Source organism: Pongo abelii, chromosome 21, assembly GCF_028885655.2.
Source record: "Pongo abelii isolate AG06213 chromosome 21, NHGRI_mPonAbe1-v2.0_pri, whole genome shotgun sequence".
In the NCBI taxonomy this organism is placed as follows: Eukaryota; Metazoa; Chordata; class Mammalia; order Primates; family Hominidae; genus Pongo; species Pongo abelii.
The window spans coordinates 66,296,521-66,316,742 of record NC_072006.2 but is presented as its reverse complement, the minus strand read 5'-3'; the positions used below and the strand labels follow the sequence as shown (position 1 = coordinate 66,316,742).

Below are 20,222 nucleotides of genomic sequence, written 5' to 3'. Positions count from 1 at the left end.
ACCCCATAGCAGACCCCATAGCAGACCCCATAGCAGACCCCATGCTCACCTGCTGGAGGGAGTGCTGAGGGCCGAGGGTCCCCACTCAGCCTCACGTGGGCAGTGCAGCCACACTCAGAACCAGTGAAGGGAAAATAACTTTTAATTAACATTTAGGACTCAGAATCGGATCATGCAAATCCCCTGCATCTCTGTAGCTTCTGCTGATTGTTCTTGATTACGCTTGGTAAAAATAGCCTGGCGGCATGTGCGGCAGTGTGGCCGGCCTTCACCATCCTGCTGGCCCCTCTGCCCGCTCCTTCCCACGGTGAGGCATGGACAGTGTCCCGGGGCTCCTGCCTGTCACCCTTCTCTAGGAGGACACACCAAGGGCCATCCTAACCCCGAGTATTTACGGACACCCCTTCTCCATGACCATGTGACCCAGTCACCTGGAAAAGCCACCCCAGGATGGAGGGAACCCTCCCTGCCAGGGTCATCCGTCCATTGTCCACCCACTAGCATGTCACCCCGCCGGCCTGACCAATGCAGCAGATTGCAGATCCTCTCCCGGACCGTGTTAGACTGGGAGGTGCCGCGGACACTGGCTGAGAAGCATCTAGACATATCTGCGTACTCCTCAAGAGATGCCATTCCCCTGCCCCATGATCCGGGGTCTGGGACCTGCCTGAGGCCCCCTGGAACCAAGGATGGACAAGCGCAAGGCTGCAGTAGCCTGTGCTTAGCCGTTGGAAAAGCACAGAGACGCCTCTCTCTAATAAATGCCATGGAGACCCTCTGCCCCAGTCCCAGGAGGAGCAGCCCCAGGGTGGTGTGGCCGGTCAGCAGTTGCGGCGAGGGTAGCTCAGTGCCAAGGGCTGCTTAGTGCTGGTCAGTGCTGGTGGCTGGTCAGTGCTGGCGGCTTGTCAGTGCTCATGGCTGGTTAGTGCTGGTCAGTTCTGGTGGCTGGTCATTTCTGGTCAGTGCTGGTAAATGGTGGTGGCTGGTCAGTGCTGGTGGCTGATCAGTGCTGGTCAGTGCTTGTGGCTGGTCCACTAGATCTAGAAGGGCCTCTGCTTTGGCCTCCCAGAGTCTCGGGAGGGGGACCAGAGACGAGGGGTAGGGCTTGCAATGGAATGATGGGATTCTCTGAATTTTGGGATTTAGGACCACAATTCCCCTTGTTTATCTTCTGCCGCCCAACATCTCAGAGAATCAGGCCATCCCCACCTTTCGTTCATGGGGACACAACGGTAGGAATGCTCCCCTGCAATGTGCTTTAAGTTGCCTTGAGCCAAATGCAGAATTCTGTGGGGGGCTCAGTGTGACTCTCGGGCTGGCCGTTTTTCAGAGCATGTGCCGGTCAAGGACATCCTGCCAGTTCTCCATCTGCCTTCACAGGGATTCCGGCTCCAAGAAAGGCAGAGACACCTGCTCCACACAATTTGGGTCACCTTCTCCCCTCCCTCCCTGCCATCACTTCCTTCTCTTTCTCGGAGTCAGGGAGGAAGGACAGCTGGGGCTGCCCGGCCAGCTGTGTGGGTGCAGCCCTGCTGCACTCTTGGGCCTGGACGTTATTATTCTCCAGGGCCCTGGGGTTAGCAGCTGCTTCCCCTATGTCCAGACTCCCCGGCAGCCTGGCCCTGAGCTGTTCCTGCCCATTGCTCACTGGCCGGAAGACAGCAAATAGAGACTGAAGCCAAGAGAGAGAAGCGGGTGTGTTCCAAACCATCTGAATGCCTTCGTGGCCAGTTGTATGAGAGCCGTTGCATCCTGGGGCTGTGCCCGGTTAAATGCTCCTCGGGCTCCTGGTTGCCCTGGCCGCTTGCTGCCTGGGGCTCACTGCCAGGAGCCTGGGGGAGCGCCTAGAGCGCCCTAGCCCTGCTGCAGTGGGGCTGAGCTGGCTTCCTTTTCTGTGGTCTGCCATCTTCCCACCACAGGGCACTGTGTGCTCACGGCCACCTCCGCCTGGTGCAGCCGCGCCCCAGGCCCAGGGATGCAGGACGCAGGAGGCCCAGATGCGGGACGGCCGCTGTGGCGAGGGGCTCTGGCTTTGAGTTGCCTTCTCAGCAAGCCAGCCCACCCACCAGGAGGAGTGTCTCCCTCCTGACCCCATCCCTTCCCCTCTCCCTCTTAGCCTCCCGGAGCCCAGAGTCCTCATCTGTCACTGGGTTGGTCAGGGTTGGCAGGGATCAGAGGCTAGCTCCACACCTGGCCGCACCCTGGTGCCCGAGGGGCAGCTCCACAGATGCAGCTGGTGCTGCTGCTGTCATTGCTATCATGACTGACACACAGCTCTGCGGGGGCCTAGGCCTGGGAGAGAAGGGGGTGATATGGTTGTAGGAGCAGAGAAGACCCTGAGATCCTGGCATCTCAGGGCCACAGCCACTCTGGGAGCCCTTGCTGACCCTCCCCTCTGCACGTCCCAGCCTGGCGCCTTCGACCTTTCTAGAGGGGCTGCCGGGGCTGGGCCACATGCCCATGATGTCAGCACCGCCACGCGGGGCCCAAAATGACAGCCTGGGGACAAAGTGTCACACCCCACGGACCCAGGGAGTCACCACAAAGGGTCCTGGTTGGTAAGCAGGGTGACAGCCAAGGCCGGGACCTCCCCAGATTTCCGGGCAGCAGGGAAGTGGGGTCATCAAATGTCTGTTGGCGCGGTGGCCTCTGCAGATTTAAGGGAAGGGTCCCTCCTGGTGGTGCAGCTGCCCTGCTGGAATCCAGAGGAAGTGGGGGCTGCATGCCTTACAGCCCTGTCTCCACCATGTTCCCACCAGAGAGAGTTTGGTCCCCTATGAACTGGGGGCTCAGGGCTCACAGTGGACTTTCAACAACATTCAGTGAATGGTCACTCAGGCCCCAGGCAGCCGGTATGGGGCCCAGTCACAACCCCCTTTCTGCCGACAGCAGGCCACAGAGGGTCAGCCAAGTTCCACACACAGGGATGGACCCGCCATGCCAAGCCCCCATCTGGGCATCCCCCAAGCAGGTCCCACACGCAGGCCTCCCAAAGTGGCAGTGACATCAGCCCAAACAGTACCAGTCAACTCCTCCAGACATCAGAGATGCCTCCCAGGCAGCAACCGACCTCCGCCGCAGGTCCCCTCCCTGGCTGAGCCCCAGCCTGTCTCCTACTGCACACACCAGGAGTGGAGCCACTCCACACAGCAGCCTCCGCTGCCCAGGGCCTTTCTTACACGCTACCTGCCAAGTGCCCATCAGGCAGAGCCTCAGAGAGAGAGGGGGCTGCGCCGCACACCAGTGCATTCCTGCCCCGCACAGGCCACGCGTCACTGGGCAGCTTCGAGGGACTCACCGTGCTAGCGGTAAATTCTGGTGGGTTGTCATTCACATCTGTCACCGTGATGATGGCTGTGGCTGTGTTCGAGAGGCCATAGTTGAGATTTCCTTCCATATCTGTGGCCTGAATGATGACTGTGTACTGCTGAACTTTCTGGAAGGGAGACACCAGTTGAGAAAGAACAGAAAATCAGTTTGGGTTTTAATTGACAGGGCACTTATGAAAAGAAATCTGTTCAGAGGAACGGAGTTCCTGGAACCAGTTCTCTTTCATTGAGGGCTGTGTGCTGGGCGCAGGGCCCTCCCCGAGCCTCCTGGTTGACACTGCCTATTGGAGTAAGTTTCTCCTCCCCTTGCCATGCGTTAAGATGTGGCATGAAGAGGTTTGCTTGTGTTTTCATCTCAGTGGCCCTGCCGTTGATAGGGGCAGATCACGTTTGGTACCAAGATAGAAGGGAGGAGAACAGGGGAGCCCAGAGGGCACTGGGGTTGCATTCGGTCTAGAAAACCAAACAGGGACAGTTTGCAAAGGAAGGGATGCCCCACAGACGCGGGTCAGGAGGGACTTCGTTTCTTGAGTGTTTACCTTGTCCAGCTGAACTGCAGGTCAGACATTCAAATGGGAAGAAAAGACAAACCCTTTCCCTTCTCTTTGCAGGTGCAGAGATGCAAGCATGCTTTCTGCTGGAAAATGCAGTCCTGACAGTTTACTGTGCAGGCTCAGGTGTGAGCTTTAAATGGCAAATAAGGCTTGGTGGGATGAATGCATTTTATTAGGCATTGAAGGAGTCTCAGGCCTTTCTCCGCAGGGCCCTTGCTGGGAGTCCATCAGTGCCAAAATCCCTGAGCTGGCAGAGGTGGCTTTTCCACACCTCTGTTCTGACCCAGAGGCCATGAACTTCTGAGGTGACAGCGGAGGACAAGCTTGTGGGCAGCTCCCTGCTGGGACCACAGCCCACCTCTCATCAGTACCATTAGGGGAGGGGGATTCTGGGGACCAAAGCAAAAAGGGACCCTGTGAAATGCTGTCCAAGCGACTAACAATCCTGAGTCGTACTTCTCTAAGAGGTTAAGGGAAAAGACCAGCTCCTAGCAGTGTGATTCAGTGAAACGTGCTCAAGTTCCATAAACTGGCTTTATAAGGAATTACAAACAGCAGATGGTCACCAACCTTTTCTCTTTCCAACCATCATCCATCCATCTATCCACCCAGCCACCCACTCCCACATCCACCATCCCTCTATTCACCAATCCATCCATCCATCCACTCACCCACCCATCCACTATCCCTCTATTCACCCATCCATCCATCCACCCACCCACCCATCCACTATCCCTCTATTCACCCATCCATCCATCTATCCATCTACTCACCCACCCATCCACTATCCCTCTATCTGCCCCACACCCATCCATTCACCCACCCACCCACCATCCCTCTATTCATGCACCCATCCACCATCCCTCTATTCACCCACCCATCTATCCATCCACCCACCTACCCATCCACCATCCCTCTACTCATCTGCCAATCCGTCTATCCCTCTATTCACCCACCCATCCATCTATCCACCCACCCCTCCATCCACAATTCCTCTATTCACCCATCCATCCATCTATCCCTCTATTCACCCACCCATCCATCTATCTATCCATCCACCCACCCACCCATCCACCATCCCTCTATTCACCCACCCATCCATCTATCCCTCTATTTACCTACCCATCCATCTATCCATCACCCACCCCCCATCTACCATCCCTCTATTCACCCACCCATCCATCTATCCACCCACCCCTCCATCCACCATCTCTCTATTCACATATCCATCCACCTATCCATCCACCTACCCACCCCTCCATCCACCATCCCTCTATTCACCCATCCATCCATCTATCCCTCTATTCACCCACCATTTATCCATCCACCCACCCAACAACCATCCCTCTATTCACCCACCCATCCGTCTATCCCTCTATTTACCCACCCATCCATCTATCCATCCACCCACCCCTCCATCCACCATCCCTCTATTCACCCACCCATCCATCTATCCACCCATCCCTCCATCCACCATCTCTTTATTCACATATCCATCCATCTATCCATCCACCCACCCACGCACCCATCCACCATCCCTCTGCTCACCCATCCATCTATCCCTCTATTCACCCACCCATTCGTTTATCCACCCACCCACCCAACCACCATCCCTCTATTCACCCACCCATCTATCCCTCTATTCACCCACCCATCCATCTATCCATCCACCCACCCATCCACCATCCCTCTACTCACCCATCCATCCATCTATCCCTCTATTCACCCACCCATCCATCTATCCATCCACCCACCCACCCATCCATCTATCCCTCTATTCACCCACCCATCCATCTATCCATCCACCCACCCACCCACCCACCCATCCACCATCCCTCTACTCACCCATCCACCCATCTATCCCTCTATTCACCCACCCATCCATTTATCCATCCACTTACCTACCGATATACCATCCCTCCCTCCCTCTTTCTACTTTTCCATCCCTCTGTCTTTCTATTCCTTCCTCCTTCCCTCCAAGACCAGCCAGCCCCAAGCCAAACTGGCAGCTGATGAGAGATGGATGAATGAGCCCAGCCAAGGAAGGAAGGGTTTTCCAGCTGAGCCTAGCCCAAATTGCCAATTTGTGGAATTGTGAGCTAAATAAATAGAAATAAATGGTGGTTGTTCTAGGCTGCTAAGTTTTGGGATCTTTTATTATGCAGCAAAAGCTCCCCGGCATACTCCCAAACCCTCAACATGGCCGCAGCACTCCCTGTGTCATGGCTGCTAACCCCCTCTGTGGCCTCATCTTGAATCAAGCTCCCCAGCCCCTAGATGTCCTTTTCCCATGGAATTCTCTCGTGGCCCTCCAGCCCAGGATGCTCTCAGCTCAGCCTGCTCTTCATCCATGACTCGTTCCTGGCTTGCACTTTTACATTTATTGTGTCCTCCCTTGATCGTTGTCTGTGACCCTTGCCAACCTGAGCTCTGGGGGGCCATGGCTGTCTCATCCATCACCCACTGTGTCTCCAGGGTCAAATGTGGGCCCAACACAGAGTAGGTGCCCCATGACAGCAAGTTAATGTTGCCAATGATTGTGGTGGCAACAGAAGCTCTGAGGAATGACAGAGGGGCCTGGGTGCTCCATAAGATGTCTGGACAGTCTTTGGACAGCTGTGAGTCACCAACGGGCTTTGAGTGCATCACAGGATCCAACTTATACATGACAGCAAGCGATGGCCTGTGGGCTGAATCTGCCCATCACTATTATTGTAAATAAAGTTTTATTGGCACATGGCTCTGCTCTTTTATTGACACATTATCTATGGCTGCTTTCACACTCGCAAGGCAGAGCTGAGTATCTGCACAGAGACTGTATGCCCCACAAAACCTAAAATATGGACCACCTGGTACTTTATAGAAGATGTTTGCTGAGCCTGGGCTCCAATATCAGGCAGTGTAAGCCACTGCCACCTGGACAGGCCTGAGAGTGAGGCCACAAGCATCTCAGGGAGGGAGGGCTGGGGATCCAGGGGAGGCTTCCAGGAAGAGGCAGTCACACTGCCTGAAGGTGACAGGGTGAACTGATGGCAGGGCTGGGAGGTGTGGTTGGACCCGGGAGGTGGGAACACGGCAGCCAATCAGGGTCTGGGGTGTTCCACATGGCCTCCCACCCAGAACAGGGTGACTGTGGCCTGGTGACCAGGCCCAGCCTACATGGGGCCAGGGCTCAGTGCAGTGGGGCGCTGGCTCCTGGGCCCTCCAGCCCCAACATGTGCCTCATCACGCAGCCCTGGCTGTTGTTCTGAGAGATCTCCCTCAAGGAGGCAGGTGTCAGGGGCCTCTTGGAAGGGCAGGAAACTGCTTCTTGGCCTATGCCTGCATGGTCCCTGCAGCGAATCAGTCACCTGGAGAGAGTGGGGGAGGACTGCAGCACTCAGAGCTCCTGCAGGGCCGGGGAGAGTGGGTGGCTCAGGCCCCCTGCAGGAGAGGGTTCCAGGGGGAGGCTGTGAGGCTCAGCAGGACAGGGAGGGGCCTGCAGGCTGCAGAGCCGTCGGCAACATTGGCCTCCTGTATTTGGCAGCCCCCTCTGTAAAATGGGACACAACTGTGTGTTCTGCTGACCGCATAGCCGTGACTAGTTGCTGAGACAGTGAACAGGAACGTGCAGCCCAAACCAGTTTTTCATTATTTCTCTCCCACTGTTGGCTTTCTCCCCTCCCTCATTACCCCAACATTTGCCCCACATGGCGCCCTGTCTGCACTGTGCACCCCACACCTCCTATCCCTGCCCCTCTGTGCTTGCAGGTGTGTTGTCCCTCTCCTTCTTTCTGCTGGTGAGACCCCACTCTTCCTTCCAGAATGAGCTCCCCTCGTGCCTCTGGAATTGATTTTGCTTCCCTCATTAACCCTGGAGGTGCAGTGTGACCCGGACAGCCACAACCCTGCCCACATCTGCTGCAGGCCGGACTCTCCTGGAAGACCCAGAGTGCCACGAGGACTGAGTCTTGTCTAGCTTTGTGTCCAAAATGCCAGGTACAGACCTGGCACACAGTAGGTAATCGGTGTCTGTTGAGGGAACCAAGTTAATGAGTCATGTCTAACAGAGCTGACATTTACCAAGATGAATAGAACTTGGAGTCAAGGAGACACACACACACAAAAAAAACAGAAATAGATTACATTTACTTGGGTGCTATATCCTACTTTGATAGTTTTCTCCCAGTAGGTTAACCCTTACCTGCTCCCCTTCTTTCTTTCTCCCTCATCCATCTACCCATCCCCTTACCCATCCATCCATCCATCATTTACCCATCCATCATCTGCGTATCCATCATGCATCATCCACCCATCCATCCATTCATAATCCATCCATCCACCTGTCCATCATCCATCATCCACCCATGCATCCATCATCCATCATCCATCATCCATCCATCCACTCACCCTTCCATCATCCATTTATCCATCCATCCATCCATCATCTATCCATCCATCATCCATCCATCCATCCACCCATCTACCATCCACCATCTGCTTACCCATCCATTATCCATCTATCCATCCATCCATTCACTCACCCATCCATCATCCATCTATCCATCCATCATCCATCCATCCATCCACCCTTCTGTCATCCACCATCTACTTACCCATCCATTATCCATCTATTCATCCATCATCTATCCATCCATCCACTCACCCATCCACCATCTGTCTATCCATCCATCCATTATCTATCCATCCATCATCCAACCATCCATCCACCCATCCATCATCTACCATCCACCATCCACTCACCCATCCATGATGCATAATCCATCCATGCATCCATCCATCCATCCATCCATCCATCATCCACCTATCCGTCTACCCATCATCTATCCATCCATCATCCATCCATCCACTCACTCATCCATCATCGATCCATCTACCCATCCATCATCTATCCATTCATCCATTGACTCACCCATCTACCACCCATCTACCATCCATCCATTATCTATCCATCCATCATTCAACCATCCATCCACTCATCCATCATCCACCATCCACCATCCTCTCACCCATCCATCATGCATAATCCATCCATGCATCCATCCATCCACCATCCATCCATCCATCATCTATCCATCCATCATCCAACTATCCACTCACTTATCCATCATTGATCCATCTACCCATCCATCATCCTCCTATCCATCCATCCATCATCTATCCACCCATCATCCATCCATCCACTAACTCATTCATCATCGATCCATCTACCCATCCATCATCCATCATCCACCATCCACTCACTCATCCATCATCCATTCATCCATCATCCATCCATCATCCACTCATCCATCCATCCATCCATCCATCCATCCATCCATGCATCATCCATTCATCCATCATCCATTCATCCATCATCCACCATCTACCCACCCATCCATCATCCATCATCCACCATCCACCCACTCATCCATCATCCATCCATCCATCATCCATCCATCATCCACTCACTCATCCATCATCCATCATCCATCCATCCATCCATCCATGCATCATCCATTCATCCATCACCCACCATCTACCCACCCATCCATCATCCATCATCCACCATCCACCCACCCATCCATCATCCATCATCCACCATCCACGCACCCATCCATCATCCACCATCCACTCATCCATCCATCCATCCATCCATCCATCCATCCTTTAGAGAGACCTCTCCTTATGTCAGGTGGATTACAACCAACCAATAAGGAAGCTGAGGTCCTCTCATCCATCCATGAGATAAGGAAACTGAGGGAGGTGAGAGAGGCTTCTACGGAAGTGCAAGGGGAGCTGGTTGTGGAAGGAGGGTGGGGGCTCACTAGAGGGAGGAGGAAGTGACAACATGAGCTGGAGGCACAGCAGGCTGGGGCAGGAGGTATGAGGTGCATGGTGCAGAGCAGGGCATTGTTGGGGGCTAATGTGGAGGCCGTGAGGGAGGGGAGAAAGCCAACAATGGGGAGAGAAACAATAAAAACCCAATTTTGGCTGCATGTTCCTGTTCACTGTTTCAGTGACTGGTGTCACACTGCATGGTCAGTGGAGCTCATGTTTCTTTACCATTTACAGAGGGGAAGACTGAGTCCAGTGAGGGCCAGGTAGTCCCATGACCTCCCCAGTTCTACACAGCTGACCAGGGCGGAGCGAGGGGACCGGTCAGGGTCCCTGACACTGCGTCAGTCTGCGCTTCAGGCCTTTGTTATGGATGGGACTCAGGCAGCACCAATGATGTCCACGGTGACATCAGCCTGATGCCTGCTGGGTCTCCTGAATGTGGGATGGACATCATAGAAACAGCAGAGCTGGCGCCACCCTTGACTGGCTGCTCTTGGCAACCTCAGGGTCAGGATCTGCCTTCTAACTGCGGACAATGTGTATCCAGACTTTCGCTGGGCCTGAGGCCTCGGACTTCATGGTACTACCCATGGCAGAGGTCCCTTCCCCAAGGGTTCTGTGCCTCAGGATCCCAATAGAAAGAAAAAGTGCCTCCTGTTCATCAAGGCAGAGACCAGCCAGCCCACCTCTGGAAGCTTCCCCATCCTGGAAGCACCCGGCTTCCAGGTGCTTCACCTTCACCTGTGAGCACCCGGCCCTCCCTCGCAGTAGCTGGACGGAGCCTGAAGGTTGGCCCTGCCTCTGGGTAGGATGCTGCAGAGATGGGCTGGGGATGGTGCCAGCAGCGGTGCACAGGCTTGCCAATGTGAACCCAAACGTCAGATACCCATGCCACCTTGGCGAGCGGCCGGGATCCTGCCTGCGGAGCCTCATTTCATCCGTGCCCCATCTATGTGTACCGGCAGTGGCGGCGGCTCCACGGGGATATGGCTGCATCTCACTTCAGTCCCCGCTCCCCCAGGAAACGGAATCGGGTTTTCTGACAGGGTAGCAGGCGGCCTCGCTGTGGACACTCTTCATTTCTCACCCAAGTTTCTCTTGTTCTTTACAAATCCGATTTTCTTCCCCCTCCCAGGACAGATTTGGAAATCGAAGCTGCAGGGGGCTCTCAGCAGCCTCTTTCCTGGACGTGATGTCCCCCTCAGGCAGTGCCCCACTGCCTGCCTGCACCGGCCCCCCTCGGCCACCCATCCTGCAGCGTGGGGCCCCCAGGCTGCTCTCAGCTACATGTTTATTTGGCCGTGGCCGCCTCCTCCCGCAGCATGGCACCACCAGAAGGACCAGACTGGAAAACAGGAGACTGACACAGGCCGGAGGGAAAGGGAGGGATCGAAGCAGAGAAGAATGTCAGCCCGCAGAGAAACCGCTGTCACAGACTTGCAGCACGACATCATTCTCCAAGTCTCCATTTCTTCAGTCATCGAATCAGCGCCGGTTCATGGAAGCCACCCCTGGCTGTGGTGCTTTCAATGTATAGGAAAGAAATGTATTCTTTTCTATATATTGAAAATAAATCAAGAATTGTAGAAACCCAGAGACATGTACAGTGTATTGTATGTGCGTGTGCATGTGTGTGTATGTGTGCTTGTGCATGAGTGTGCATGCCTGTGTGTGCGTGTATACACACGTGTATGTGTGCACCTCTGTATGCATGTAAACCCACATGTGCATGGATGTGCATGGGTGTGTTGTGTCTGTGTGTGTGCAGCTGACTGCCACAAGAGGGCAGCTGGGTCTTGATTTCGAGAGGCAGGGCAGGGGTGTCTCCTGGCTGGGTAGGGGCAGGAAGCTAGACCCGCAGGAAGGAAGAACTCTCCCAGGGGACCCTCAGAAGCAGCCAGTGGCCTTCCTGTTGGCAGGGCTTCTGAAGTCCAGGCAGGGTTGGCCTGGCTCCCCTGGGAGCACTGGGGAGGTGGGGTCAGGCTCCTGACCTCATCACTGTCCCCACCGCCCCCTTTTCCAGGATGGTATCTGGGGCTAGAGGGTGGGTAGGCAGGACCCAGGCATGTGCTCATGAGGCAGCCATGGGAGCTCCTGCAAACAGGTCTCCTTGCAGACGTGGCTGGTCTGCATGTAGCGGGCCTGGGCTGGCTTGGCTGGAGGTTTCCACATATTTATCTAAAAGGCTTACATGGGGCTGCGCCCTTTGCCCTCAAGGGCATTTCATTCCTATGAGGCAGGCGAGGGGAACCCCACGTTAACCACAGGGCAGGGCCCTGTTCTCAGAAGTGTCTGGCACCTCCTCCCAGTGCCCCAACAGATCTCGCTGTGTGCAGCCTTCCAAGGGCCTGTGTGGCACAGGGGCAAGGCGCCCTCCCACTTTGCAGAAGATGAAGGCCTGGGACTTCCCCGAGGTCAGGGGCTGGTGAGTGCTTTGGAGGCCAGCAAGTGTCTCCCAGCCCTCACAGGACAAACAGATGACCCAGGACTCAGCTCTGGACCAGCGTCCCAGCATCCTCTCTCCATGGCTGACAAGTGCAGCCTCCGCTCCCCACGTCAACCCTTGATGGAGGTGTCTGCGGGGGCAGCGGGAGTCCTGCACAGCCAGGTGTGCCCTGCTGGATGCCTGCTCGTGTCCTGGGCTGGGGCCCCTACCCTTCCTGCTTCTGCTGGGTGCAGAGAACATGGCAGAGGTCTCTGGAGCCAGCCACACCATCAGCAGTGGAGCCAGAGTGAATTCATTAAAAAGTGATTTGGCCATTTTCAAGTTCAAGAGGAGGGAAGAAAACCAGTGGGCCATCCCTGGGGTTTTTGCTCACCTTCCCATAGCTCAGCATGTAAATTTCGCAGAACAGCCATCAATAATGCGGGTGGCCGGCCTGCCCTAGAAAGGCATCAAAGCTTCCTGAGTCGAGCGTGCCCTGCCCATACCCAGCGTCGGCTGGCCAGCCGCACAGCCAATGAGGCACCCTGGCAGGACCGCGCCTGGAACTCAGATCCTGAAGTTCTCCTGGATGCTGCCCCCACCCCAGCCACCATCTAGGGATGGTCTCATCTGCCAGGCTGCAAGCACGCCTCCCCCACCTGCTCCGGGCTCTCTGTACCTAGAGGCGGTCTGTATGGGGGTATAAAAGGAGTCCCAAGGCCCTGCAGCCCAGGCTTGCAGATGCCCTGCATCCCTTCCTTCTTGGTGAGCCGGAGCCAGTCCCAGCGTGATGGCGGCTGCTGCTCTGGGAGCTCTCCAGCTCCTCTCAGGTCAGTGCTGTTCCCACCACTTCCTTCTGGACCACACACTCCCCAAGGGCCTTCCCAGCTGTCATTGCTGGAACCTCCATCCCCTCGGAAGCTGAGAGATGGAGCAGACAGAGGGCTGGGCCCTGCTCTGCGTCTCATCCTCAGGCTGCACAGCACCTGGGGTCTGTCTGGAGCCTGAAAATGTGACTCCAGCACGAAGATTAGATGCTGTGGGAGGAGGGAGTGCAGGCACCGTGGAAAACAGGCTGGCGGGTCCTCACAAGTCAAGAGTCACCACGGGGCCTGGCAGCTCCGATCCTGGGTATGTATCCAAAAGAGCTCAAACCAGGGGTTCTGACAAAGACTTACACGCCCTCGTCCAAAGCAGTGCCATTCACAGCAGCCAAAAGGGCCGAATAGCCAAGTGTCCATTGAGCAATGAGTGGACAAAGAGAACGTGGTTGCCCCATGCAGCGGAATATTATTCAGCCATAAAGAGGCATGAAACGCAGACACGAACTACCACGGTGATGCTCGGTGAGAGACGCCAGACACGAAACGCCATGCGTGGAACGAGCCCACTTACAGGAAATGTCCAGAATAGGCGAATCCGCAGAAGCAGTAAGAAGATTCGGGGCTGCCAGGGGCTGGGTGAGCTGGGGGAGCTGGGGGAGCTGGGGGAGCTGGGGGGAAGGGAGTCGAGGAGAAATGGGAGTGACGGTTCTGGGGTGATGGAAGCATCCCGGAGCTAAGTCGAGGTGATGGTTGCACAACCTCGTGACCACGGAACCGCTGAAGCGTACAGTTAAAGGGTGTGTTTGGTGGCGTGTGAGCTCCCTCTCAAGGCACAGGCACGAACGTGCTATGTGTCGACTTCAGTCCCCGCTGCCTTGCAGGGCCCCGAGGGACTCAGCACCCTATGTCCACTCTGGCGTGGATCACCGAGCTGGTGGGGTGGGGGCTGCCTCTGGCTGGCAGTGGTCCTGGCCAGGCTCTGTGCTGGGCCTGCAGGCTGACCCTTAGGCTATCAGAGAAGGGACCCTCCAGGCTGAAGGGACCTGGGGCCTACCCTACGCCTACTCCTAGTCCAGGGCTCCAGCAGGTGTCCCGACCCTGCACCTCCCGCTACAGGCTGAGTTCCTCTCCAGGAAGCCTTCCCCACCCCCACCCCAGGGCCCTCTCCTTCCTCCAAACCCCTCAGCCCTTCGGGGCTGCTGCTGTTCTGGGAGGAGGCGCTGCCTGGGTGGCACATCCCACCTGTCCAGGTGAGTTTCCCGGGCACCCAGGAACTAGCAGCAACTGCCCCCGAGGTGAGGTGCTCAGCCCTTCAGCCTTCAAATGCAGGTCCAGGGGTGCAGAGGGCTCCTTTCTGAGGTTCCCTCGCCTGGGGTGGGGAGGGGCTGAGCATGGAGCCCCTCGCTGGGTGCCCCCAGGCTGTCACCGAGAGATCACCCCTGCTCAGGGGCACGGCCACACAGGGAGCCCCAAGGGGTGGCCACCTTCCCTCCCTCCTTCCTGAACACCCTGCTCACCCCTTTAAACTCATGGACTGCCCACTGCCACTGTCTCTCCCTCACCACTCCTGGCTCCGCAGACTTTGCCTCCTCCAGGATGAGGGGCTGAAACCCGGGGACCTGGCCCCTTAGCTGTCCGGGTTGCTGTGTGGAAGGAAGCGTGTCTCACTCAACCTTCTGCTCAGCTGCCTTTGCACACCCACGACAGTGACGTGCAGCTGCCTCAGCTCTTGTGGGTTTTATGACCCCTTGGGGCCTCCGGTGTCCCTAGCCCTGGCGGCATTCACTGGTGGCCCAGAGCCTCTGCACTGCGCCCCACGAGCCCAACTCCAGCAGACCCTCCCCCTCACTCTATAGCCAGGTTTGCCTTCTGCTGCGCCGAGCTGGATCAAACCCAGAGAAAACACCAGCATTTCCCAGTTCCAGGCAGCGAGTCCCAGTTCCAGGCAGCGATTCCTCCCTTGGCCTGATGTTGGGGGCAGGGGAGGCCACAAAGAAGGTCTGTGCTTCCTAAATCCACAAAACCCACCACCTGGGGGTGGAAAGGGGAGATGCTGGGACCCTCTCGCTTCCCCCGTCTCTCTCTGTCTGTTTCTCTCTGTCTCTCGCATTATCTGCTGGGCACAGAGGGAAGAGGAGCTGCCAGGAATGACCGCTGGTGATTCGAAGAGTCTAGATGTCTGGTAGGAACAAGATGGGGGCAGGCAGGGGAGGTCCCGTCAGTCCAGCAGGCGCTGGGGGCTCCTCTCTGGGGCCTCTCTTGGCCCCTCACCCCTGGGTCACAGAGGAGAACACTTCCCTCTCCAGCGGCCGGGCAGTCACACCCGACTGTGGAGGGCCACGTGCCTGAGCTCTCCAGGGGCCTGGGGTTTCTGAGCCATGGATTCCAGTGGCTCTTGGAGCGCTTGCCCTCCTGGGGCTGATGCCCTGGGGAAGCTTTTCCCACACTGGGCACTGTCAGCCCTGGGGCTGGGTTGTTTTCTGCTGTGGGGTGTCCTGGGCACTGAGGGGTGCTGAGCATTCCTGGTGTCCACCCATGCAATGCCGGTGGCGCCCCCCACCCAGCTGTGACAACCACAGATGCCACCACTTGCCCAGTGTCCCAAGAAAGACGTCACCCTAGGTTGGAAGCATGGCTCTAGGGGAGGAGACCGACAGCAAATAGCAAAGAGTATCATATCAGCTGGGGGCAGAGGCCGTGTAGAAAAACACAGCAGGAGAGAGGGACCCGGCACTTAGTGCGCTGGATTAAACCAGGTGGTAGGCAGGGCTGTCTGCCAAGCAGACATGTGGCTATCGAGCGTGGGGATCTCGGGAGGAATGCTGTAGGCAGGGGGAACAGCCAGAGAGAAGGCCCTGGGGCAGGCGGGGTGGGCTCGGGGTGCCGGCGGAATGGGGCCGGGTTTGTTTCTCATTCTGGGTGAGACAGGAAACCGTGGTAGGGTTCGAGAAGACAAGAGCTCAGACTGGTGTTTGAACAGGATCGCTGGGGCTTCTGGGCGTGGACAGAGCAGGGGATGCGCAGAGGCTGGAGACAGCGGAGCAGGTGTGCCATGGTCTGAGTGGCTTCCGTTGGGTGTGGGGGAGACGGTGGACATAAAAGAGAAGGAAAGGCACCTGCAGGGCTGGCCGGGAGACTTCTCGGACAAATAGGAAGGGGTGGGGGGCTGGGGCGGCCCACGCCACCTGGGGTGCCGGGAAACACTCGGGAATATCCAGCCCTTCCGCAGACACGCTCCCTCTCCCATCCTCCTGAGACGCACGGGACTTTTTGTCTTTCGTTTTCTCACTTTTGATAGACCTAGAGGAAGTATTTCTCCACGGCAGGGAAAACAGCTGCACACAGTGACTCAGGGAGCACCCTGGGCCTGGCGTCGGAGCCCCAGGAGGGAGGGGCTGCACCCCCCGGGCCAGGGGCTTCAGAGCCCTGGGTGGTCACTCCCTTAGCCCAGGCCTCCTGGTGCCTTGCAGGAAAGCAGGCCCTGTCACCAGAGGATCTGAATCTTGAGAGAATCCAGAAGGCGGGATTTGAATAGAAATCTCCTGCTTCGACGCTGGCCGAGTTAAAACAAGATTAATACAAACTGCACCTCTGTGGTGGGACCTGTCTCTGGGTTTGAGACTCTGGATCTGACCGATAAAGGAGCCGTGCGGCTGAGGGTGCAGATGAAATCCCCGCTCCTTCCTCTTAAGTAACCTGGCTTTCACGACACGGTGCCATCCTGGAGTGTGGCACCGCCCATGTGCAAATGGTCAACCACGCTGTGTGCCAATAAAGCCTCGGCACAGAGCCAGACACAGGCTTCTCGGCAAAAGGGACTGAGTCTGGCCGCTTCCTGTCAGGGTCTGGTCAAACGAGGTGGCTTAAAAACAGCAGTCCAGAAGGCCAGAGGTTCGAGGTGGAAGCGTGGGCAGGGTCCGGCTCCATCCAGGGGCTTGAGGGAGGACCCCTCCTGCCTCTTCCACCTCCTGGCGGCTCCAGGCGCCCTTGGCTTGTCTGGTCTCTGCCTCGGTCTCCAAGCAGCCTTCTCCCCTGTCTCCCTCTGCCTCTGTAAGGATTTAGGGTCCACCCCAATGCAGACGATTGTATCTCCAGATCTTTACGCCTGCAAAGGCCCCTTTTCCAGACAAGGTCACACGGCCAGGGCTCAGGGTGTGGACATAGCTTTTCTGGGGACCACGAATAAACCCAGTTCAGATGCCAATTGGGCCAGGTCTGTGGCTGGGCCAGTGGCCCCCAGGGTACCTGGACTTCCGGCTGTGACGGGTTCTCACTCCTCGCCACCTGCAGCCCCCTACGTGCCGCCCCCTCCTCTTCCTGCCCTCTGCCTGGCGCTGGCCCTTCTCAGATGGGGACGTTGGCCTCTGCTCCGGCTACAACCACAGCTGCCTGGGCCCAGTTCCAAAAGCAGATGAACAGAGGTCGACTAATTGACCACTAGAGGCTCTGAGGCGGGAGTCTTGGCCGCTGCTGCCAGGTGGGGCCGTAATCCTGGCCACGGTTCATGCCGCGGCCGGCTCACGGGAGCGGCTCGCTGGGGAGCTGCACCACGAAATGGTTTATTTCTTCCGCAGCCACCGCTTCTCTCTCCTGCAGCCCTGCCCTGGACCACACTTGGCACTTTGGTTACGAAATGCCACGGCTGGAATGGAGCCTCCTCTCAGACTCCATGGCCATCGCCTCCCCTCCCTTCGCAGCGCTGGTTCCTGAGGCACAGAGATCACCCCGTGTGCACGTGGCCCTATGGTGGAAGAGCTGCTCAGGGGCTGCAGGCTCATCCTCCAGTGGCGTCCGTGGACGGAGGAGCTGTCCGGACTCTGCTCTGCTGTGACCCTGCTCAGCGTGGTTGACACTCATGCCCTGTGGCCGCAGGACCCCTTCATGCTGGTGGGTGTAAGGGGCACTCAGCTTCCTCACCAGGGAGGGACCTCTTGGTGGGAAGTGGCCTGAGTTGGTTGGGGGTCACCTGGGCCGTCCTGTGGCTCAGCCCCCTCCTCTGCCATCCAGGGTCCCCCATGAAACCAGGTCACCATTAGCACCGCTGTTCCTGCCCTCCTGGGGCCTGGGGGTCCCTCACTCTGTAACTCACTGGCACCTCTTCTCACCTTGCTGGGTGGCCACACCTGCCAGCTCTAGCCTTCGGAAACCTTGAGACAGCAGCGGTGGGTGCCAGCTCACGTGTGGCCCAACCTTCAGAGCATGCACTGCCCGGCGTGCCTGGGAACCTCATCCTGTGTGGGGACCACACCCAAACCCCGACCCTCTCTCTGTATCCGACCCTCACCCCCAAGGCAAGGGGTGGCGGCCTCTGCGTCCTGGGGGTGACCTGCTGGCCTGAGGTCCTCTTGGGGCTGCTCAGTGCCCCACACTTGGGGGACGCTATGGGACTCGGGAGCCGAGGCCTCTGTTTTGGAGGGAGGTGGAAGCCCCAAGATGGCGGCTCCTTGGCTGGGTCCACCTTCTCACCACCGTCCTCCCCTTTCTTCTCTTCTCTTGGGAGGGGCGGAGGGGAGACCAAGATTTCAGGGGGCACAAATCTGGCCCAAGGTGGGTCAGCAGCAGATTTGTCTCAGTTGCTAATATTTTTTTTCTTTGAGACGACATAGCCATATTCAGCGTCTTCAAAACAGGGTTCCATGACAGTGATTCAAAACCCAGCCAGCAGGAAACGCTGAACCCCGCCTCCCCCAGGCTACTGCCCTCCCCAGACAGACGCCTCTGGGTGGGGCTTACGAGAGGCTCACTGCCTGGGAGAAACGCCTTCAGAATGCCACGCTGCTCTCAAAGGGAAAGGGGACATTCTGGTCACCGATGAACACTTTCTACTGGAATTGGAATCACGTGAATACATTAACTAAAGTCGATGGTGGTGAGAACGATATCCCGAGCAGTAGAACAAAGCCACGTTATCACTCTCCATCCAGTGGATGACAGCGCCGAGCGGGCAGAGGGTCTTGAAGACGTTCCGGGAGGTGTGGGTTTTGCTTTCCCCAGAATCCTTTCAGACCAGGAGATCACGAATTTGGCCCACCTTGTTTGGGAAGAAATTTCAAGCTGATGAAGGTGACCAGGTGATAGTCCTCTTGTGATAGGACCGGGAGGCCGGATTCAGTTTCTAATAACAAAATCAACGTCCTCGGGAGCAGCCAGGAAGGGACGCTGAGCACAATGCTGGCCCGGCGCTAATTTCACCACACAACAATCGGAATGGCGCCTGCGTCTGCAGAGCCCACTCTCACCTTCAGGATGGGGCTCGGGCGGCACGTTCACCTCCTCATTAGGCCATAAATATTCTAATTAGGAAACAACGTCAGATGAATAGGATTAGCAAGTGGGGCATCTTCGGCTGGTACACGAGAGACACTTGAACCGCTCACGTCTTATCGAAGCCTCTCCTGACGTCTTAATCATGTAGAAGCGCTCAATTTACATAGCTCTGCCTAATTAGACACGGCAGCAATGATGTTTGTGGATTTTCTTCTTCCTAAAGATGACTCACTCTGTCAGATGGAGGCTGGTGCTGAGAAGCATCTCCGGTGCTTCCCCCGAAGACTCTGCTTGTTGCACAAGGGCAGGGGAGATGAATCTTTGTAAAGCGGGAGGAAGAGAAAAAGGAACTACTGATGTGTCCTTTTCAGAAGCGGCTGAGCTGTCCAGCTGAGGCAAGCCAAGCTGGGCTGGTGGAGAAATGGTCCCGATGTGTGCTCTTCTCTGATAGGCCAAGCCAGACAGAAATCAGCTTGTCGGGCTCAGCAGGCCTGGGCCCAGGGGCGCAGTGGCTCTGCTGGGTGAAGGCCGGGTCCTGGGAGGGGCTGAACTGGTGCTTGCTTGGCGTCTACACTGCTGTCAGTGGCTGCCTGGGTGGGTTTACTAATGCCTGGCAACAGTGGTCCTGGAGCCGTTGTCTTAAAACCTGTTGTTGTTTTATTGTTTGCTGCTGAAAATCCAACAACGCGCTTCCTCTGCTGCAAAAGCGGTTAACTGTAAACCATTATTCAGATTTCCCCAGGAGGTGGGCGAAGGAAGAGCAGGGCAGCTCTGAACATTAAGCACAGACCCACACTGAAAGCAGAGCCGTGGCGAGGGGCGCCCTGGCCTCGGCACACCCCCGCTGAGTCTTTGGCAGCTTCCAGGACTTCTATTCCGAGGCAAAGGCGAAAAAGTGGGAGAGACTGTGTGCAAGGCGGGAGACAGGACCTGGAATGGCTGAGTGGGCAGAGGGGGGTGGCCAATGCCAGGGCCCTGCGTCTCCCCCGGCCAAGGGGTCACA

The 20,222-nt window shown here is 56.9% G+C and overlaps 1 protein-coding gene across 2 annotated transcripts in view; it reads right to left on the bottom strand.

Annotated features, from left to right (window-relative positions):
- CDH4 (cadherin 4) overlaps positions 1 to 20,222 on the bottom strand; it is a 703,097-nt gene that overhangs the window by 40,869 nt on the left and 642,006 nt on the right. For both annotated transcript variants that reach the window (XM_024239065.2, XM_054541916.2), the window contains one exon: positions 3,299 to 3,436. In XM_024239065.2, coding sequence (XP_024094833.2) covers positions 3,299 to 3,436 — 138 coding nt within the window. The remainder of the gene's footprint in view (positions 1 to 3,298; positions 3,437 to 20,222) is intronic.